This window comes from Columba livia, chromosome 2 (genome assembly GCF_036013475.1).
Source record: "Columba livia isolate bColLiv1 breed racing homer chromosome 2, bColLiv1.pat.W.v2, whole genome shotgun sequence".
NCBI lineage: Eukaryota > Metazoa > Chordata > Aves > Columbiformes > Columbidae > Columba > Columba livia.
Genome location: NC_088603.1, coordinates 32,552,425 through 32,573,654, shown reverse-complemented (window position 1 = coordinate 32,573,654; position 21,230 = coordinate 32,552,425). Strand labels below are relative to the sequence as shown.

General features: G+C 37.4%; 1 protein-coding gene across 6 annotated transcripts in view; it reads right to left on the bottom strand.

Annotated features, from left to right (window-relative positions):
- Positions 1–21,230, bottom strand: part of HDAC9 (histone deacetylase 9) — a 472,156-nt gene that overhangs the window by 415,245 nt on the left and 35,681 nt on the right. For all 6 annotated transcript variants that reach the window (XM_065051253.1, XM_065051249.1, XM_065051262.1 and 3 more), the window contains exon 2: positions 20,230–20,342. In XM_065051253.1, coding sequence (XP_064907325.1) covers positions 20,230–20,248 — 19 coding nt within the window. In that variant the 5' untranslated portion in view covers positions 20,249–20,342. The remainder of the gene's footprint in view (positions 1–20,229; positions 20,343–21,230) is intronic.

Sequence of the window (21,230 nt, the reverse complement as noted above, 5' to 3'; positions counted from 1 at the left end):
AGATGGAAATACTTGGAAGCTCCTAATTGTACTTATAAACTATTCTACAATTTAATCAGTTTATTACAAATAATCAGTTTGAGTGGCTTTGGATTATTTAGTAGTGATACTACAACAGACTAATTTTAGTGGTTTCAGTTAGTGTGGATTTCCTGACACATGAGTAAGAGCCAAACTAGGGTGAGCAAACCGTTTTGCTTACGGTAACATAGCAAGTTCAAAACAACCAAAAAAACCCCAAACAACCTATGTATACTAGTATCTTTAGAAATTTAATCTTAAACAAAGAAGAAATTCAGAGGAAATTCAGAGAAAAATCAAAATATATTAAAAGAATCTCGACTTAATTTTAAAGAAGAGTGGTTAAACTAGTTCGACTCCATTATGGATACTCATTCAGGATTAAATTAATTCCATGCAACTTAGTCCACTTCCAAAATAAATTAATATAAATTAAATTAAGGATACTAATTTTGAAAGCATTCTGAACATGGATTTAATGCAATTTAACTAATCCACTTCAAGTCTAATTAATGCAGATTAATTTTCAGTGTCCTTGTGTAAATAAGTCCAAAGATCTTTGAACTGCTGTCATTAAGAAAGATTTGGATAGTTTTAAGGCCACATACTATAATGTGTGCAAGACTCTATATAAAAAGAATTAGCCTTTATTACAGCTCTTTTTTCCTGCTTATTTTTGTTTTAAAAAGGAATGTTTGAATTTGAATTATTAAATTTTTATTTCTTTTTCTTTAATAAATCTTGTTTCTGGTGCTAGCATTACAATGGGGATGTAGTTTTAGACTAATGTTAAAAGTAATCACAGAGAGAGATTTCCAGCTAGGTCTAGCAACAGTCATAATAAACAGGCATTTCTGCATATGTGAATATTTATTTTCACATAGAAAAGAAATTTAGCATTTTATTCTTAAAATCTAAAAAGTAGTGTACTGTGTGAAACCTGTAGTCATTTTGCTATTTTCAGTCTTTAACCCTTATCTATATCTAGGCATAAATTGATTTTAAACATTACAAATAAAGGTATTAATTTACTTTCATGCATAAACTCAAGCAGGTAGTAAAATACTCTATAATTTTCTACCACTTACAGGAAATACTAAGACCTTGCTTACCATAACTCCCAGGCTACATACAGCAAGAAGGAAAAGAGGAACAGAAATCTAATCTAAACATGGAGCTCTATGGAGATGACCTGACTGCCAGACAAGTAAGACCCAGCTCCCTCAGCTTCAGCTGCCTTCCTGCCATGTCTGAGAAACACTCATTTAAAAACACCAAGAATGGTGGGTTCTGCTACAACGAAACAAGGAAGAATTCTGTATGGATAAGTAAATACTTGGAGATATTGAATATTTCTCAGCAAGTAAATCAAAAATTTCTTAAATTCGGTAATGAGTTCATTTGATTCAGCTAACGAGTGTTGTGGTTTAACACGGCAGGCAGCTAAACACCACACAGACATTTGCTCTCCCCTAAAGTGGGACCGGGGAGAGAATCAGGGGAAGACAAAAACCAAAGCAAACAAACAAAAAACCCACAAAAACAAAACACCACCAAAAAATCCCACCACAACAACTAACACACACAAAACTTGTTGGTTAAGACAATGACAGTTTAATAGGACAGAAAGGGAAAGCAGTACTAATGATGATGATATTATAAAAGAATGTACAAAATAAGTGATGCACAATGCAATTACTCACCACCCACCAACCCATGTCCAGGCTGTCCCCAAACAGCAACCACCTTCCCCAGGCAACTGCCCCAAGTTGACATACTGAGCATGACATCACATGGTACAGAATATTCCTTTGGCCAGTTTGGGTCAGCGTCTTGCCTGGCTGTGTCCCCTCCCATCTTCTTGTTCGCCACCCAACTTTTCATCAGCAAGCCAGTATGAGAAGATGAAAAATCCTTGACTGCTCAGCAAGAACAAAAACATCAATGTGTTATCAACATTATTCTCATTCTAAATCCAAAACACAACACTATACCAGCTAGTAGGAAGAAAATTAACTCTATCTCGGCCAAAACCAGGACAACAAGAAATCCTGCAAGCCAAGGCAACAAGCCTGTCTTCCCTTGTGCCTCAGCATGGCCTTTCAGAGCTTCCATCCCCACAGAAGGCTGTACACCGAGTTGCTCCTGCAGATGCTTCCAAGGATATTTCAAGTCAGAATGTACCAGATTAGCAAAACCCTAAAATTTAAACCATTGACCACTGAACAGACCAGGATGCATTTAGACAAAGTACTTTAGGTATTGCTATGCCCAGAGATCTCTGGCAGAGAAAAATGAACATTGAGTTGAAGACCACAGAGAGCAGCCTCTTCTAGCACAGATTTCTGATTAATGCACCTCGGATTACATCTGAACAAGACCAGTGCTAGATCTGGGTTTATGCAAAAACTAAACAGTTTTCAAACAACCGAGAATCAGTTCAACCAAAAATTATTTCTGAACTTTAATGAAATAGAGTTGTTCCAGCAAGAATACATGCAAAAAAACATTGGAATGAGAAATTTCTTCTTGTGATGCCTTTTAGGTGAAATACTTGGACACTTCATGTGGCTTTTAAACACAAAATTACTTAAATTTTTAAAAGTTAGAATATAATAATTAAATTCAGAAGTCAACTATTTGTTCTAAATCTGGTTAAAATCATCCCTTCCTGCTCTTCTTTCCCTTAAAAGTAACCAGCTCCTATGGCACAAATAACTTACAGCAGGTATCTTTACTAGTAAACCACAGTTCTCTGCTTGTACCCATTAAGACGTTCTTAACAGCATAATTGATGTAAAGCTACTTCTATGTCTAATCTTAATCTCCTCAGCAGGTAAATGGGAAAGGGAGATAAGTAGTAGGTATGCAATGCATTATTTCTCTCATCTACCAAATTCTTAATTAAGGAAATGCTGAGATCTCCAGTGAAGAGTTCAAGGGATGTCATTTCCCCTTCCTTTCTTGCTCCTCTGTTTGGGAGCAGGTCATAGTTATCCTATGGTAAATAGACTGGGAACCATTTTTAGGTCACTGACAAAATATTTATGTGAGAAACCTGGAGCAATCAAATAATCAGAGTTTTTCCTACAGCTGGGATGATCTAATTCCAAACACTCACCAGTTTAAGACTGCATGTCATATATATATCTACTTAAAAACGCATTTGCACAGTTTTATCACTTCTGCTGTCAAAAACTAGGAAATTCCTATAATTTGATTTTAACCTAAAACATCTTAAAATAGTAACACTTATAGTCAGGTTCTAAGATCTACTTGTAAATTGAACCTGCAATCATGTTCTGTCAAGGACAGATTTGCAAGTTCTTAAATCACTACTTGTTTCAGCCAATGATCAGACTAAACAAGTGCAATTTAAAAAAAGAAGAAAAAAAGTAAATTAGCACATTTTCAAATCACTTTTGAAAGTTATTCTCATACTGAAATGCTTCCAAAAAAAAACCTTGTAACCTAAAACCCTGCTTGGCAGCAATTAGTATAAAAAATTACAGACCACAAAAAGACTGATTAATGTACTTCCTGCAGCTCAAAAAAAAAAAATCTCATGACTCATGAGCATGACAGGTGCAAAAGAATTAAAAGTCGAGGAGAGAATACCACACTACCAATTTCAGACAGCTTTGCACTGTAGATATGTTTAAATATAAGCATCTAGAGACAAAAAAAAAAGGTACATCTTACCCACCCATCACTGAGCTAGTTCAGGTAGTAGCGCCACCTGCGGTGACAGGCTGGATTTTTTGTGGGGTTTCTCATAGGAGGCTTAAATTGTTTACAATGATGACAATTTGCATTGTAGACACTGAAGGTGAGGAACTCTATGAGATTACATAATGCAGAGAAAGAAAAATCTGTATTGAACATAAAGAAAAAGTTTCATAGAGAAAAAGCATTTCATTCAGAAAAAGTAATTATTCATTTAATTAAAGCAAATAGTGCCAAGGCTAAAAAAAAGCTAAAACATCAATAGAACATCAAGATCATAACTAAATCCAGTTGCCATATAAGATGTAAAACACTAAAAGGAGAAGGATGTGCAGACATATAATAATTCAATATGACTGTTTCATGCCAGCTGTATGTAATTTGTATCATTTGCCTGTAAAGTACACACCTGATTCAATCCCAGTCTTCAAAAGGCTTTGCTCAAACCAAGACTCATATCTGGACCTGCACAACAGCTTTAACCTGATATCAGTTGCTTAAAAACGTGATCACTGCTTTTCAGATTTGAACAGCTTGGCTTCTGTTACAATTCCTAAGAGAGGCTACCTCCTCAAATATTCCGCCTCCTTACCCCAGGTTTTTGTATAATCATAAGAGTCTAGTTAGGTAAATACTAAAGTGAAAAGCAATCTATACACACACAGCTAGAATGGCCTGGAGGGTGTGCTTATTGCACACTAGGCTGCCCCAGAAGTAGATCAGCAGACCTCATAAACAGAGTTGGAGCAATACCGTAAGTTGAGATATTCACCTCCAAGCCCCTGAAGCAAAGTAGAATTCCCTGTCCCAAGTGGTTCCAAATCAAGTAGAGTGGCCTTAAGCTTCAGTTTCCCACTTCTAGACTAGTCATTGAGACTCATAAATACAGTCTGAACAGAGGCTGTGAACAGCAGGCTGGTGAATTATGGAAACTGCCAAGCCTCAGAATAGGTTGTGGTTTTAATACCATCAGTTCAGCAAAAGTACTGCAAGGAACCCTTCCTGAAATCATATGGGCTGTTGTTCTGATGGACCTTTGCCAGGTATCACTCCGACACACTTCCTACATTTCGTGTAATGCTTTATCCCTACAAACTTAATCCACAGAAGTCCCACTGATCATTATACCATTAATTTCATTTAAATCATTCTTCACTTGCTTTCGGGGGATTGTTCTCAGAGTAAGAGCCCTGTTGTACAAAGACATATCATCATAATGTAGTCTTTGCCGCATACAGCTGTGAGTAGTTATTGTGCGTGCCTTTGAGTTTTATGTAACTTTGCTTTGGCTTACCCACATGGAGAAATATTAAAATAAATTAACATTTTACTGGTTCTCTAATTGGAAGTGTCTGTTCGAAACAAATATGTTTATCAAACAGTTTGACTGGGAAAATACATTACTGTAGCTGTAGTTACCCAAATTACATGCTGTCTAAAGCAAAAAGGGCAAAAGCCATCTGGCTCCATATAACTTACATTTTCTAGGCAGCTTGCAGCTGGTTCTGATTAAGCAGCATCTCAGTACTCCAAGAGATCTATTTTTAATTCTGCAAGTCTATTTTTAGGGCTCACACATCCAAGGCACATGGTGTTTACATTAATAAATGAACAACCGCCTACAGTTAAGAAAAGCTTTGTGCAATTCTTATGGCACAGTCACTGTGCAACATAGATGGATAGTTAAATAAAACATCATGTGTACTATTTAAAGAGACCTTGCCAACCTCCTGGCTCCTTGCAGGACTGCAGAAAGCAGCTCTGGAGAGCTTGAACAGCAGGAAGGAGATGGTGCCGGACAACAGGATGATTTACTTCAGAAGTAACATTAGGTTGCATGCCCCAGGAAGAGACTACTTATCTCCTGGCCTAACCTATCCCTCCAAAAAAGAGTGTACAGAATTACCCAGAATGTACAGACTACCCAGACAGCTTATCTCTGTATGTTATGCAGCCACATGTATAAGGCAGTGTAAATACTGTCCTTACCATCTAAGAGCATGCTTTAGTGAACAGGAAAACAACGTACAATTTACAACAACAGAAAGCTGTTGCTAAAGGTCAAACTGTCGAACAGTGGATATTGCCAAGTCCAGGCAACACTAGCAGACCTATTTGCAGGGTTTTTTTATAGATAGGCACATACACACACAGTGTTTTCATGTGATTTTTGATTGTAAAATAGCAGCACATTCCTGTACCATCAAAACATGCCTTTCACAAGGATATTAAATACATGCACTTGAAAGGTTCAAGGTAGGACATGGCTCTGGGATGCTGTTTGGGTTTTTTTTGTTTGGCTGGTGTCGTTTTTTGTTTCTGTTTTGGTTTTGTTCCTTTGTTTGGTTTTGTTTGTTTTTGGGGGGTGGTTGTGGTTTTTGTATTGTTGGTTGGTTTTTTTTAAAGTCTGTATTTTTTCATTCCATAGTACTAAACTGCAACATCATATTTTAGGAGTGGTGGAAAAAAAGACCAGTAACCATGAAGTTAAACATAGTTAAGCTAAAGCTAACCCATGCTACAATTTTATAATACTAACTCAATTTTTCCCAGATTTGCAACCTATTGTTGCATAGACCACTACAGACAGTACGTGTATCCTCCTCCACCTCTGATCCCGCACTCTTCCAAACCGAAGCAGGCAGCTGCACCCACCAGCACGAGCTGGCCAAGGGAGCTGCTAATGCTCTCAGGGAGGATGTGATCCCAGAGTTTGGTTCTGGATTAAAGTTACACAGAAAGGACTATTAGTCCTGAATGTAAAAGGTTTTTACTGCTTCCAGAAACCCTTCCCCGAGGTAAGAAAACACAAAACATGACAAAAGCAATCCAGGTATCCCTTTAACAATCAATTAAAGGAATTTGTTATTCCACCTCACATCCACTGAGCTACCTCAGTAATATAACTGACTTTAAAACTAGTGGCAGCTAAATACCTTCGAATCTCATCAGTGGGAACGTTTTCAGCACCATAAAGTACCGACTAGCTGTAAAGTGTTAGCCAGCTTTGAAACAAATCTCCATTTCAGCAGCTAGCCATGCAGCGCACTGAGACACTGGTCCCTGTTCCCTTGTGACACTGAGGACCAGTGCCAAGCGGAAGGGAGGCTATTTCCCCAGGAAGTTCTTTTAAAAATTTCTTTTCCTTACTCACACTTTAGACACACTTATTCTCATGTATTCTTAAGTTTCTGCATATGTTTTCTCTCCATAGGTTTTTTCTTATGTACTTGTTGCATACGCTTTTGAGCCATGTGCAGTACTTACCTCTGCCCCTTTCCACTGCTTTTAAGGTCTCCACCCTATCTCATTTGCCCTTCTCTATGTTGCTCTCAAGTCACTGTGTCACTATTCTTTTTCCTAATTCTCCTCTACATGCACATGCTTGTTTTGACTCAGTTGATTGGCTGAGGAGTTTCTTACTATTACTGAAAGAACTATACTATCATATTCCCATGTACAGATAGATCTGCAGCCCAAATACATCTACTGCAGTCATTTGTTAGTATCTCCCTGCCAGAGAAATGAACAGTGTCTCCGCAAGTCTACAGGTACTCCTAATCAGCTCATTGAAATCAAAATATTATTTATAATCTATCACAATTCCTTGGATGGTAATGGATTAAGGACTGCTCACAGGAGTAAACTTTCTTGCATGTTTGCTCAGAGAGGGCAATTAGACCCCTCAAGTGCATCCAAGGACACACCATGTAAGGCATGTTCTAATATGCTGGTTTGGAAAGGTAACACATTAAAGTCACAGAAGGAACATAGGGGAAAGATGTACTATTTCATATAGTAGCACTGTGTTTTGAGCCGAGTTCCTATCTCCTACTCTTTATGAAAGAGCTGAACAGAGAAGACAAAACAGTAGCTATTTCAGGATTTTCCTGTCCTAGCTTACACTTACTTGTGGATTTGTCCACACAAAATTTTTCTAGGGCAACTGCTGAACATTTCTATATAGAAAAAAAGAATATTAATGAGGATCTGAGGCAGCTTTTGAGCAATGCAAGAGTGCTCTCCGCACCCACAGCAACTGCTGAAAGACGAGTTGGGGATATCTAAATGAGCTGTATTCAGCTTAAGTCACTAAAGATATACTTCAAGGCTAGAGGAACAGCCACAGGCACCTTAGAGGAAGCTGTGAAAGATATCTGATGTCTGTTTTCTTCATGCAGCTTGAAGTGTGCATATTGTGCACTGGCCTTTATTACAGGGCACTGCCTCAAAATAGTACTGTCTTAAAATACAGAGTAGTTGTATTTTTCCCACTAGTTTGTGCTGCTTTTTATTTTTTTTAAAGCAGGGATTCTGCAATGCTTCTTCCTATTAATTAGCTTCTCTATAAATGTTGGCATCACTATTGAGATTCAACTCCCTCTATCCTTAGCAAGGAGATTTGGTTAAATGCAGGCAGCATATGGGCTGCATGTTCTAGCAAGACAAAGGATTGCTAATGCTGCTCCCGAGTCAGAGCTGAGCGTTTCCTGAAACGGTGAACATATCTTTGCCCCCTGCTCTGATTAGCAAGGGATGCAAGTCACACAACACAGAGCACATATGGCAACTCACAGAAAAACAAACCTTTTTTCCTTTACCACGGCCAAGATCAGTACTCCTTTGTGAATTTCCCTCTCATGTCAGATCATTCTTCACCACCCAGGATAGGAAGAATCAAGAATACAGACATGAAGCTTCTATAAATGGATGACACAGACATTCCATTTTGAAAAACCTGTAAACAGATTTCTGTGCAGCACAGATGCAGCCTTACACAGCAGTACATAGAGGAAGCCGTGGGTGAGCAGTCGGCATCTACATCACTTCTGCCATGGCAATGTCCTACAGTCAGGAACTGAGGGGCACAGAACCTGGTTAATACATAATCCAGACACTCAAGAGTGACTATGTCTGCAAACAGAGGGTTATTAAGCAACGAGAGAGTTGTGAACAGTAACTTCTTGCACAATTTTACTTTTCTGTAATGGAAATTTTCCTTTAGTTTTTACTTTCTATATACACTTTCTGAATAGCAACAGCTCAAGTATCAGTCAGATAAAGCACTGCTTTGACAATGTCAAGAAATTAAATTTCTTGACATAAAGAACCCTTCAGAGAAAGGTTCAAGAACCAACTGTTATGATACAACTTTGGAAAGATAAAAGATGCCCTGGATAGAGCAGACACAGAACACTTGTTCAGTTTAAGGCAAAACTGAATAACTCAAAGAGCATACAACATCTGCAGATAAAAGCAAGTTGGGAGAACTACAGGCACTTCAGAACAGAGGATTAGAATTCTACCTATCTCAAAAGGAAAAGCTAAAAATCAATAAAATGAAATGCAAAAGCAAGTGTAAAAATATAAACTTCAGGAAGAAAGCAAAAATAAAAAACAATGAACAAAACTAAAAAAAAAACCCTCTATCTCCTGTCTGCAATAGAGCATGCTAAAAACTAAATGAGTCAACAGTGGAAAACTGTTCAAAGAACAGGCAACTCACATCAGTAAGGGTGGAATGAACAGAAGATGCAAGGTATTTCAGTATCATCACCCAGACAGTAGTATTTCCAGGTGGCACCTTAAGAATCTAAGAGAAAACTGAAGAGATATTTAAGTGTGATTTATGTGAAAATGTTGAAGAAATGGATTTTTACAATCTTGTGGGCCATAAAGACACACTAGCAAACACTCTCCTAGGAAAAGAATATTGAACAGTGAGGAGAGAACTAGTATGGCAGAGGTCACTAGTTCTCAAGTCTTCAGATCAAACAGTCATTAACTGCAATTCAGAAAGGATACTTTGCATAAGAATTCAGAAATTTTAAAATAACTCAGTGCTTTGTTTTGGCAGAAACTGGCAGTATGTTAAACCGAGAACGTTAAACTCATAGGAGTTGTGTCAAACCATCTCAGGTCACCTTCCTTTCTGCCAGAATTCCCAGCCAGAGGCCAGCACCTCTGGGAGACCTAACTCTGGAGCAGACATTGAGGATGACAACACCAACAACACAGGCCCAAGAACTACACTCCTCACCAAAAGCAGACAGTACCCTAGGACTCCTGACAGAAAGAACAGAAGAACAAAACATTAACCAGGTATTATATGATTTCAAAATCCTGCCCCACTGTGAGCAACACTTCAAGATAAGATATTTTATGTTAAAAGTTTAATGTGGTCCGAAACAGATTAACAAAATTACCAGAGTTTACAAATCGCTTTTTTATTTTTTTTAATATGCCCTGGAGCAGATTCAAACCATGAGTTTTGTTGCTTCAGCAGAACTTGCTTCCACCCCACAATGTGCACATCATCGCCTGCAGCAAATTCTGTCCCGCGTCCTGATTCAAATCATACGCTGCGGTCTCTCTAGCAGTAAGTTAATTTCTAGATAAAGATATTACACACACTATGACATTTCAGAATTTGTAATGAAGTTTTGAAATTGTCACCAGCTTCAAAATAAAGGTGCTACAAAATAGTCCTGCTTTTTGCAAGATAGCTTATCTGCAAATTACCTATTGTGTTATAATTATCACTGCAGAAACACTTATTCTGCAGAAACACACAGGCTGCCAGAGACAAAATTAGGAGGTGGTGTGTGGGTGGCAAAAAATCAAAAGTTAGCAAACACACTTTTTTAGGGTATTCAATATAACCACCAGTCATGCAGCCAATCTAATGAATGAAGAAACTAAAAGTTTTTATTCCTGGTGTCTTGTTTAATTTTCTATAAAATGTAACACTTTAAAAACAGATCATTACCAAAAAATGTAGCTGTTATAAATTTACTTAGGAAAATATTAATTGCATCGATCTTTGAACAAAGCATATGGCACATACTTCTAACTGCTTTGTATTGCATGTACTTTAATGAACATGAAAGAACGCCTGGCGGTCAGATGCTGAAATATCACTTCAAAGGTGTATGCTATACAACAGATGATGTGACCTTGTTGGTCATTTCTTTCAGCTATGGAGCTGCAAAACAAAAATGTTCACTGAGCCTTCAAATTCTGCATGGATAGAACTGGGAACTCTTTAGTATTTGGAAACCAGAAACGACCAGTAAAGCGATGTGTGAAGAAGTCCTTAGTATTTCTTTCCAGTTTTACCTAGGGCTAGGTAATCCCACAGTTTTGGAGACTGACTATGCTTCACCTGCTGAAAGATCACTCCTGATTTTACTTTCAAATGTAGTATGTGAGTTAAACACTCTTTCCTCCTCCCTCTTCTTTCCTCGCCTTGCCAATACCATTGATTGTGTAGTAAACCACAGTGAGGAACACATCCAAGCTAAAACCACCCCTTTTTTCCTTGGGAACAGCTGAGCCTGGATCAGTTCCCAAATGTTTCATCCTGTGGCTACACAAATAAATATACCTGGCCTGACTGAGCAGTCAATGAGAAGAGTGAGAACAACTGGCAAGCAGTCACTGGCACTGACATTGAAAAAGTCACTTCTCAAAATGTAGCCTCCCCTTGGTGGCTTTTTGAATCATAGAGTTGCCCTGCTTACAGCCTCCCCTTGCTCTCCCTTCAAAGATGGTACTGGCACCCCTTGCACCTCACCCACAACCCCCCTACCCCCCCAAAAAAACCCAATAATACCTCACCCCTGAGCCATGCAGAGTTCGAGCACAGAATGACACATGGCAACTGATTAAATTAGATAGGGCTGGGGCATTTCTTTAGTTGAGCTGTTTCACATCCTGACCTGATTTGGAATTACACAATATATTTGTTCGCAGAACAAATGCATATACCTAGGGACGGCTTTATAGTTTGCACTAAAGGGTTTGCATCAAGTGAAGCTGAGCTTTTCTAAGGTAAGGCAGGACACCCCCACTGTGTAAGTTTCAGCATTACAGACAGAAAAGACATAGAAGCGGAGTTGCTTAAGTATTTCCTGGGAGCCTGGAATCCAAACTTCTAAGTTTGGAGGCTTTTCAAACTTACTCAAAGCAATAGCAGACTTATATTCGGTAAAAACAAATGAACATTTTGTCATACATTTAGTGACAATTGAAGCAACTTCTAGGTGGTTGTTGGGATTTACACTTGGTAAGGATGAGTCACAGGAGGAATGAGGGCCCCATCATTATTCAGCATATTCCAGTGGTTAATTACCAACACTGCTGAAAAAAGGGATCCCCATTTCTCATCTGAATTTGCCTAGTTTCAGCTTCCATCCACAAGATATCATTCAATCTTCCTGTTAGGAATTGCATGTATCCGAAGTCTTTTGCACATTGGCACTCATATGCAAAAAGAACCATCAATCACGTTGTCTCTCAAGCTTCAGCAAAAGAAGACAGATTGAATTATTGAACTGCTGAAGCTTCTTTCAATAAGGTATATCTTCTAGACCTTGTATTATTTCTGCAAACTCTTCTTCAAATCCCTTTCAGAAGCGTTGCTATCAGAATTGGAACTAGCACTCCAAGAACAGCTCTGTTCACTCAGTCTAAATGGAGACTAAAGGAAAAGTTTTGCTTGGCTCTACCCATGTCTCTTTTCTGTGTTGAGAAGCAAACTAAGACATATTCTTGACTAATCCAAAGCTTCTGTCTGCATCTTCAATGCTGGATCTGGCTGTCAAAGCAGAAGCATTACTCCCAGTATTCACCTCCCATGTCATAACAAAGCCCGTGTGCTTTATTAGCTACCGCAGGGCACCAGCTTCTCTTTTTCATGGTTCAGGGCATTTATCATGACTTACAGTCAAAAACACAAACAAACAAAAACATTCCTGTGTATAGATAGACAATGAAAGACTGATAGTGGAAATCTATCAAGAGAGGATTATGAAGTCAGGGCCCTGGAGCACACAACCTACAAGGAGAAGCTGAGGAAGCAGAGCTTCTTTAGCTCAGTGAGAAAATGACTAGGGTGATGGTTGAAGAGCCACCTGCCACTAACTGGAGGAGAGTTGCAAACAGCATGCAGGCACGTTTTTCTCAGTGCTGTTCAATGACAGTGAAAGGCTCCACAGCCACAAATTCTAGCTTGGAAGCTCAGACTTCTCACCAGGAAGACAGTATTCAAGCAAGATGCCCAGGGAAGCTCTGCAGATCTCCAGCCCTTGAGGGTTTCAAGGCTTATCTAGAGAACATCATGCCTGACCTGACCCGGTGTTGGCAACAGCCCTACAGGACCTCTAGAGGACTCTTCTAATCAGCATTCTGTGATTCTCCTCTTCTTAAGTGCCACATTCTTTGTTACTCTTATTTGATTAAAATGCATATTTTTCAAAGGAATTTACTTTATCAAGTAGGATTATATAACCAAATTTATTCCAGTGTAACTGATGTTAGCTTTACCAGATTTAATATTTCTTTTCCTCTAGATAACTGATAAAAATAATCAGTAATGCTAAACTAATAATAAATTCCTACAGATATCCACTAGGAAAACCTGCAGGGGATAACTGTTTTCCCTATGTGCAATGCTTTCTGAAACCTGTTAGCCAGTTTTTTATTTTACTCAGGGCTGTAATGAATTTGGATAGTGTTATTTTTAACAGATTATCACATACCACAAAAGTCTAATTATGTTCCTCAACAATTATCTTTATCAGGCAGTCCTTCTATAATCAAAATCATTAACGATTTGTCCAAAAAACTTCTTTCTTAGAACCATGTTAGCAGACATATTTTTAACATCATATAACACACAACATATAACGACAGAGAATGCAGTCTTCTGACGTGCCTTTCCTATGGTCACTCAAAATATAAACACATGTATTTACCTATTTAAAGTAGACATGACATACAGCTATTTAAAACATATAGCATTCTGAAGTCTGGTTTAGAACATTTAGAAATCCATTTTGGCAGTTATGTTTATATTGTATTCAAATTATCCATGTATGTATATTACACATATTATACACATTACATTATACATATATTACACCTGATGTTTAATATTTGAGTATTGCTGAAACACTGTTGTTGTTGTTGCTATGAGATACAAAACCAAAAACTTAACTCCCCCAAGAGCAAACAGAGAAACATTTGTTTCCCCTTCTAAACTGTTACCTTTATGCACATTGAACACCACCACAGGCCAATCCCATTGAAAAAAGATAAAAAAGGTATAAATAATATTTCATTGAGGATGATTCTTTCAATATGGAATTGTGGTTTTGTGTCATTCATCTTGCATCCATGCTGAATCACATGGTTGCCCAGAGTATCAGTTATATTCCCATACACAGCAAAATTCAGCACGGTCTCCATTTACAATGCACTGAAAACAAAGCCTTGACAAGCAGCAAAAATTAAGGCATCTAAAATACTTCTGCAACAAAAGCCCAGGCCTCTCATAACAAGAGAGCTGTTCAGAGATTCGTTCTGTAAGTAAACTCATTTTTTTCAGGATATACCAAACCATACTAGCTGGGGAGCCAAAAGCCAATTAAGTAATTTCTTCAATGTTGCTACATTGACTTAAACTGTATTTATCTGGTCTTGCTCCCTAGACTCCAATGAAAGGGCAACTGTGCCATCTTAGTTTAATGAACTAATCAGAGTAAAAAATCTGATGGCTCTGACAGGACAATGAAATACTGCATTTTGTCAATGGACAATAAATTTGATTACCATTTCTACATGTGTGTGTTTTAAGTGTCTAAGTGAACACTGAGTGTAACTGATATACTTAAAATGAATAAAAGTTTGAGACTCAAAAAGCCATTCTGAAGACTCTTTACGAGCTTTATAAACCATACTGAAATTAAAACAAACAAACAAAAAAACAACCAAACAAAAAACAGCAACCCACAGAAACAAACAAACAAAACACAAACACAACTAACACACCTTTTAAGATTTATTCCCAGAGAGCTAATTTAGCTGTTAAATTGCTAAGCACTACTACTCAAAAATTAAGACCTGTGCTTTGGCTACACATAACAACAAAACAGCGTGAAAGACAAACTAGCAGACAAAAACATCTAGTGGCTAATATTAACAAGTGGTTCCTGAAAGGAAAAAGACAATACAACTGTAGTTTTCAAGCACAGTATCTGTTTGAAGAGACAGATGTATGCACACGTTAAATTTTGCATGCATGTATCATGTTAAAGCACTGCAAAGTTGTCTCAAAAAACACTCTCCAGACTTGCTTTCTGCAGTTAACCTGAATTTGTAGAAAGTAGTAACTGATCTCACACCACACTGGCTACATGGCTTGTGTTGTGATTATTTATTTACTTAAAATTTAAAAGTTAACATACAAAATGACAGACCTCCATGAACATGTGCATGTGTAAATACACAAGAGAGGACAACCATGACACTCTGATGCTTTGATTATCAATTTTAATGACAAATGGTGTAAATTTCTTCTAAAAGGCAAAAAAAAAAAAAAATAAAGTAGCTCAATGTATTTACAAACTTTTAATTACTAGCAACTGAAGAATATGATGCTTCTGTGTGCACGCAGAATTTTATTCATTATTTGGTTGTCTTGTATATTAATTCCCCTGTGGCAAAACATATTTTGGATCCAAATTTTTCATTCATGCTTGTGAAGTATTGGGATTTTACCCAGAAGCACCTAGATAATGATGTCAGGCTTAAACTATTATGAGAAAAATACAGAGACACAGAAAGAGAGTCTATAAAAAGTGACTTCTTCTATATTTCATAAGGGCAAAACTAAGATTCATATCAGCCTGAGGCTATTTTGGACTTCTGTAAGGAGATTCAAGAGGTCAAAATCTGATCTGCACATCTGAGTCATGCTTTGCATTAAATGTTAAAAAAAAGAAAGAGGTGCAGTGGGGGAAGAATCCTTCATTTCTACATTTTATTAAGTCTGAGCTTATAGATTTTATTTCTTCCTTTTTGATATCTTAAAGACTTGCTGTAGTCTGTTACATACAGATATATATATATTGATATATAGATAACTTATCTGTTAATAGATAACAGTTATTAATCCTGAAACTTTTTATGCCATATTCAGTGAATTCACCAAATAGTCATGACAAGGAACAAACATACTTGATTCCTTCAGTCTATAATGAGAGGTCCAGAAAACATCCATGCAGTCAGCTTCAATGGAACTTGAACACCTGCTGAAACACACCTATTTCCTACTTCGTTTCGGACTCAAAGTTCTCTTAAATGTTTTAACAAAGACTGACAAATTATATTTTAAAGTAAGTACATACATGATCATTCATCAAAATATTCATCTGTTCACATCATTTACTGCTGGTGCAGAGATGGCTGTTTACTGGACTGCAAGGTAACATTTCACTGCATCTTAATTTTAAAACAGTAGTGGAAATGCCATTTTGGTGTGTTTCCTATACTTAAAGAAATTCAGAATCAAGAGGACAGAAAAGTGATCCAAAAGTAGGAACTGTCAGAATTCGGTACAGGACTCCTCTTCTCCACTCAGCTTATTAAGAAAAAAAAATTCACCTTCTGATTGACTACAGCAACAGACAGCTCTTACAAGATACTAAAGACCTGGAAAAATAAGAGTAGAAGAAGTTTGAACAGGGATTTCCAAAACAGTACATATCAGACTGGGTTTTTAACTCAGAAATTACAGATAGATAAGAGAGCTGATTTCACCTAGGTGCAAGTAAGTAAACTGCACACAATATGACCTTGTCCTCCTCAGCAGCAGGCACACGTTGATGTGCTTTTGAAAACCAGGGACAGTGAAAAGCGCTCTTACCCAAACCAATGACCAGCTTCCCACTGCAGCATTTCACATGTTTGCAACAGTAAAAGGAAGAAACTGGATAAGCTGGATGCGTGGTTCACCACTGGCACACTGAGGTACCGAACACTGCTAATTGAGCAATAATAGCATGCAGAATCTAGGAACCTGCTGGACGGGTCAGAGTTCCAGGTATCTTTTTTTTTACATCATCTATTAATATCACTTGCCCCTCCTCCTTAACAGAAATTATTCTACCCCAGGTGATGTCAAGAACGACTTTATGGGTTGCTGCTTTGTTTTGTTATAGCATTTATTTAGCTATTCCAATGTTACTCTGCTTTTCACCATGAAGTAAAAAGCACAAAATCTGAAAGATCTGGGTGACAGGAAAGGCAAGGAAGAGAAGATAGGAGATCTTTCTGGACTTACTCCCTTTCTCAAGTTACAAAAAGAAAACCTACGGTCTTCATGTCTCCATGATCTTTATCTTTACAGAAATATTTATAGTCCACCCTTCCCCATAGGTGTTTCTTTCCTTTGAAAAAATCTGGACAAGGAATACCATATCAACACATGCTTTAAATAAAGCAATCTCCTGTTCAGAAAAGTAACATTCTTTGCAAGGGTTGGAATCCTTGGAAACTGAGCAGGTACGCACATAACAAACAATCCCCAACACCACCACCAGGTTAAGAGAAGATATATTTCAAAGTATTAGACAGTTAGAGATAACTCCAAAATACATCTGTGTGTATTAATTCACTTCTGGGTATTATTTAGTATTTAACAAAAGAAAGTCTCTCTAAAAAAAGTTAACTGTTCACTATATAAATATTTTATTTTTCTGTCCCATGTTTTTTATGCACACAGATCAGTTCAGAACAAGCAATGGCAACAGAATGTAAACATTTCCTTAATGATCTTACAATTTATAACAAGCAAAGCAAACAATCAAGCATCGGCACCTTCCCCTCTTGGGATTCAACATTTACTTTATAGCTCTGCAGATTAGCAAGAGCCTGGTCCCTTAAGGTTCAGAGAGCTGAGATCAATTTAACGGGTTACAGTGTTATTGCAAGTAGATGTTGCTACACTGGAGACCTGTTCATTGCATCATACAATGTAAGGAAATGCTTATGTTCGCTGGTGCTGCAAACAGAACCTATCCAAAGAAGTTGCTCAGATAATATTTGAATTAAATACTCCTGATTTTTGGTTGTTCCACATCAGGTCTTTCAATAGACTTTCAGACAATTTAGGTATGAAAGGAAAGCAATTCTAAAGAAATAAACATTTTCTCCACTTAGCATATCACATTGTAAAAATACAGAGAATATTAGCATAGCACACAATACTCAAAGCTTTCTATAGCACTTCAGAATTTTTTCATTGACAGAACAAGCCATCCATGAAGTGGGCTGGCCTATACCATTCATTTACTGAGTAACACTGCTTTACCAGTTTGCCCTTTTTTTGTTGTTTTGTTTGGTTTGTTGCTTTTGTTGTTATTGTTGTTGTTTATTGTTGTTTTGAAGTATACTCATCTTCTGTGTAAACAGCATGTGTGAATATACATACACAATTTATATGTATGTCAGTTATATAAACTGTAAAATGAAAATGTACAACTACCATTCCGTTGTAACCTACAACCATGACCTAAAATATTGACATTTACAAAACATTACGGAAATTTTCACAGGTCTTATATATAAGACACATGGATTGGCATTCAAATGAGCTAGCATCCTGGTATTGCACAACAGAAAAAAAAAGAGTGCTTTTAAATACTGCCTATATTAAATGGGAATGCTTAGTTGCTTGAGTGGAAATTATTCTGAACTGCCCTAACCATTAGATATAACCAAATATAGGAACCTATTTCCTGAAGAAGCACAAGATTCTCAGAAGTGAAAAAGCAAGAGCACAAAACCCCCTACTCTAACACCATTAGCCATCAGGCTTTTGTCATTTAAACTATGCACTGTAAATGCAAGACCTGCCTTGCACAAGCTCATCATCATAGAAGCGAGCTGTTCATGTCAATGCCAATCCAATTAATTTTTCTTTTGGAAAAATAGGGATACTTCCTCAACTATTGCAAGTGAAATAAGTGCACCTTGGTATATATTTCTAACCTCACCTTGGAAGCTGAATCAGAATCATAGAATAGTTTGGGCTGGAAAGGACCTTTAAAGTTGGCTGGAACTGCCCTTCTATATCTTCATCTGATAAGGTTCACCTTCATAAAACAAACTCCGGGAGAAAGAAAAAGCAGCAATTACTTTAAGAAGGATGTGAGATTGTAGTCCAAACAAATCCTGCCTTATTTCCATTTCACTGAGGGAAAGAAAAATAAGGATCCTGAGGGTGATGTTGCCCTTGAATACCGCAATTCTGCACGTGCCACAGGGTGTTTTGACATGGCTGGTGTCTAAATAACTCTACAGATAATCAGATTATATCAAATGTTTCTTCACTGGATTTGGAAAGACAGCAAACATGAATGTGTATTTAGAATCTGTTTCTTCATAGCAATAAGAGTACTGGAAAATCTGCTTTTTCTAAGAGCCAATTTCACATTGGGCTGTTTCCACAGACTGCAGCTAATGTAAGAGAAAAAACATTAGAAAGATACCAAATCAACTGGAGCATCTGGAATCTGAACTGCGTGTTTAGGAAAGTACGAGATTATTCCATATTAGTCACCACTGGGACAGAGATAAAACAAAGATGCCTTTCTGCTGAATGCCCCGTCATGCTTTGTACGGATAATTCACTTCAAGCGCTCAATTGCACGGTAAGAAAAAGAGGCCGAGTATGAAACCTGGCTATGCTTGACTCTACCTAATGTAAAAGCAGTTATTGCCAGTTTTCAACACTACAATCGACAATTCTCCAGAAATCCTCACTGAATTACAGCTCTATGATATAAGGCATCTAGCAGATAAATACAACTCACTATGGCAGTATTTTCCCTGATGCTTTTATAGGCTGTTTGCACAAAACCAAAGCAAGCATAAAGTAAGCCACCTGTAAAGGGTTATTTTACCAACACAACTAGAAATAGATACTTCAAGTGTGGGTGAACAAAGTGTGAACCATATGGGACGTTGCACAGATTTAAATTGGGGACTCTGTCTCCTTGGAAAAAAACAAAGTCAAGTCATGTTCCATATGCAGCATTCTGTTTCTTTGGAAGTTTGAACACTGGGTACAGCTACTAATAGTTCCTTTTCTATGACATGAACCTGAAGTAACTAATTTTGCAGGTATCAGATAAAGCAGGTTCAGAGACCACTGTTAATTCCATATCCTTAAATGAGGAAATTCTACAGCGAATGCTGTGGGCAAATATGGCTTTAGAGCGTAAAAGAAAAATAAGAGAACAACATTTGCGTTCTTTCTTTAAACAAGGCAATTGGGCAAAAGTAGATAATAATTTAGTGATTAAATGCAAATATTAAGAAATAAAATATTTCAAGATAGCTCTTCATGTTCAGTCATGATTAATCAGTTTCTTAATAAACTGTACAAAAAAAGTTTTTAAAGCACTGTAGGATTATACCAGCTTAATAATTCAGCTGAAATAAGGTATCCCCAAAATAGCCTTTTTTGCCTCTGTAGCCTTTATCCTGTTTTATAAGACAGTCATATCTTATGCAGCACAGCTGGCATATCAGTCATTTCCCAAATCCATTGTATCAACACAAAGAATTCTGTACATCTTAACAGAGGACAGTATTCTGCAGTAATGAGGCATAAAAATAAACAAACAAACTGACCTGGTGTTGTGGAGCTCATTGCTCTTGATGGAATGGTAAGTTGTTGACAGCGTAAAGCCAAACTCTGGCAGAGGTTGTTCAGATTTGGAGGTTCTTCCAAAAGTGGGGAGAATCTAAATAAAATAAAGAAAAAACACTTTTGACCTATACGTTAACAACATACTTTTTTTTTTTTTTTAATGAGAATACTTATATCATGCACACTTGAAAAGAAGAACATTTCAAATCATTTTTAAACTAAAGGCTCTTTCTTTCATGTACATTTTTGCTGTAAATTCAAGAGCTGATGACCACTGAGAACAAGACTAAAGGTAAAAATCCACAAGTTTGAATTACAGCTCATCTACAGTCACATAATAATATTAAAAAGGCAAGAATGAACTGGTCCTTTCTCTTTCCACTGAGATCAGGTAATTACATGAACTAGAGTTTGAAAGACTTGAGGAAGAAATAGCTGGTTTATTTCCTTATGGTCAAGCAGCAGCCAATTCATAGTTTCATTGTAGACATTTGCAGTCAGCATTGAAACATGAATGTGGGAAACAGAACTGCATTCAACAGCCTTTCTGGAGTATCTACTACTTCCTTGATCTCCAGTGTTTACATAGTTCAGAATAGAACTTGCTGAAATAATTCGCATGGTTGAATGGATCTCCCACTACCAGCTAATGACTTCTCTGACATCACCAAGATAGCTGCTGACAGCATGGGCTGCTCCAACACTGGGCAAGGAAGGTTCTGCAGTTTGGCTGAGTCCTTTCACAGTCCCGTGGCATTCTCAGTTCAATGCTGAAGCACAGGCAAAAGCGTTTACTCTAATATTTCCATCTGCTGAAAGTTTAAAGCTGCAGAGAAGAGACTTTCAGGGAACTAAAATATATTTTCATTCAAGCATGACATAGCCAGAGTAAAGGGAGAGAGGAGAAGGTTGTAGCGCATTAAAACAATTGTGATGATCCCATTCAGCCACTGCTCCCAAAGCATCTAAGTAGTCAAAGATA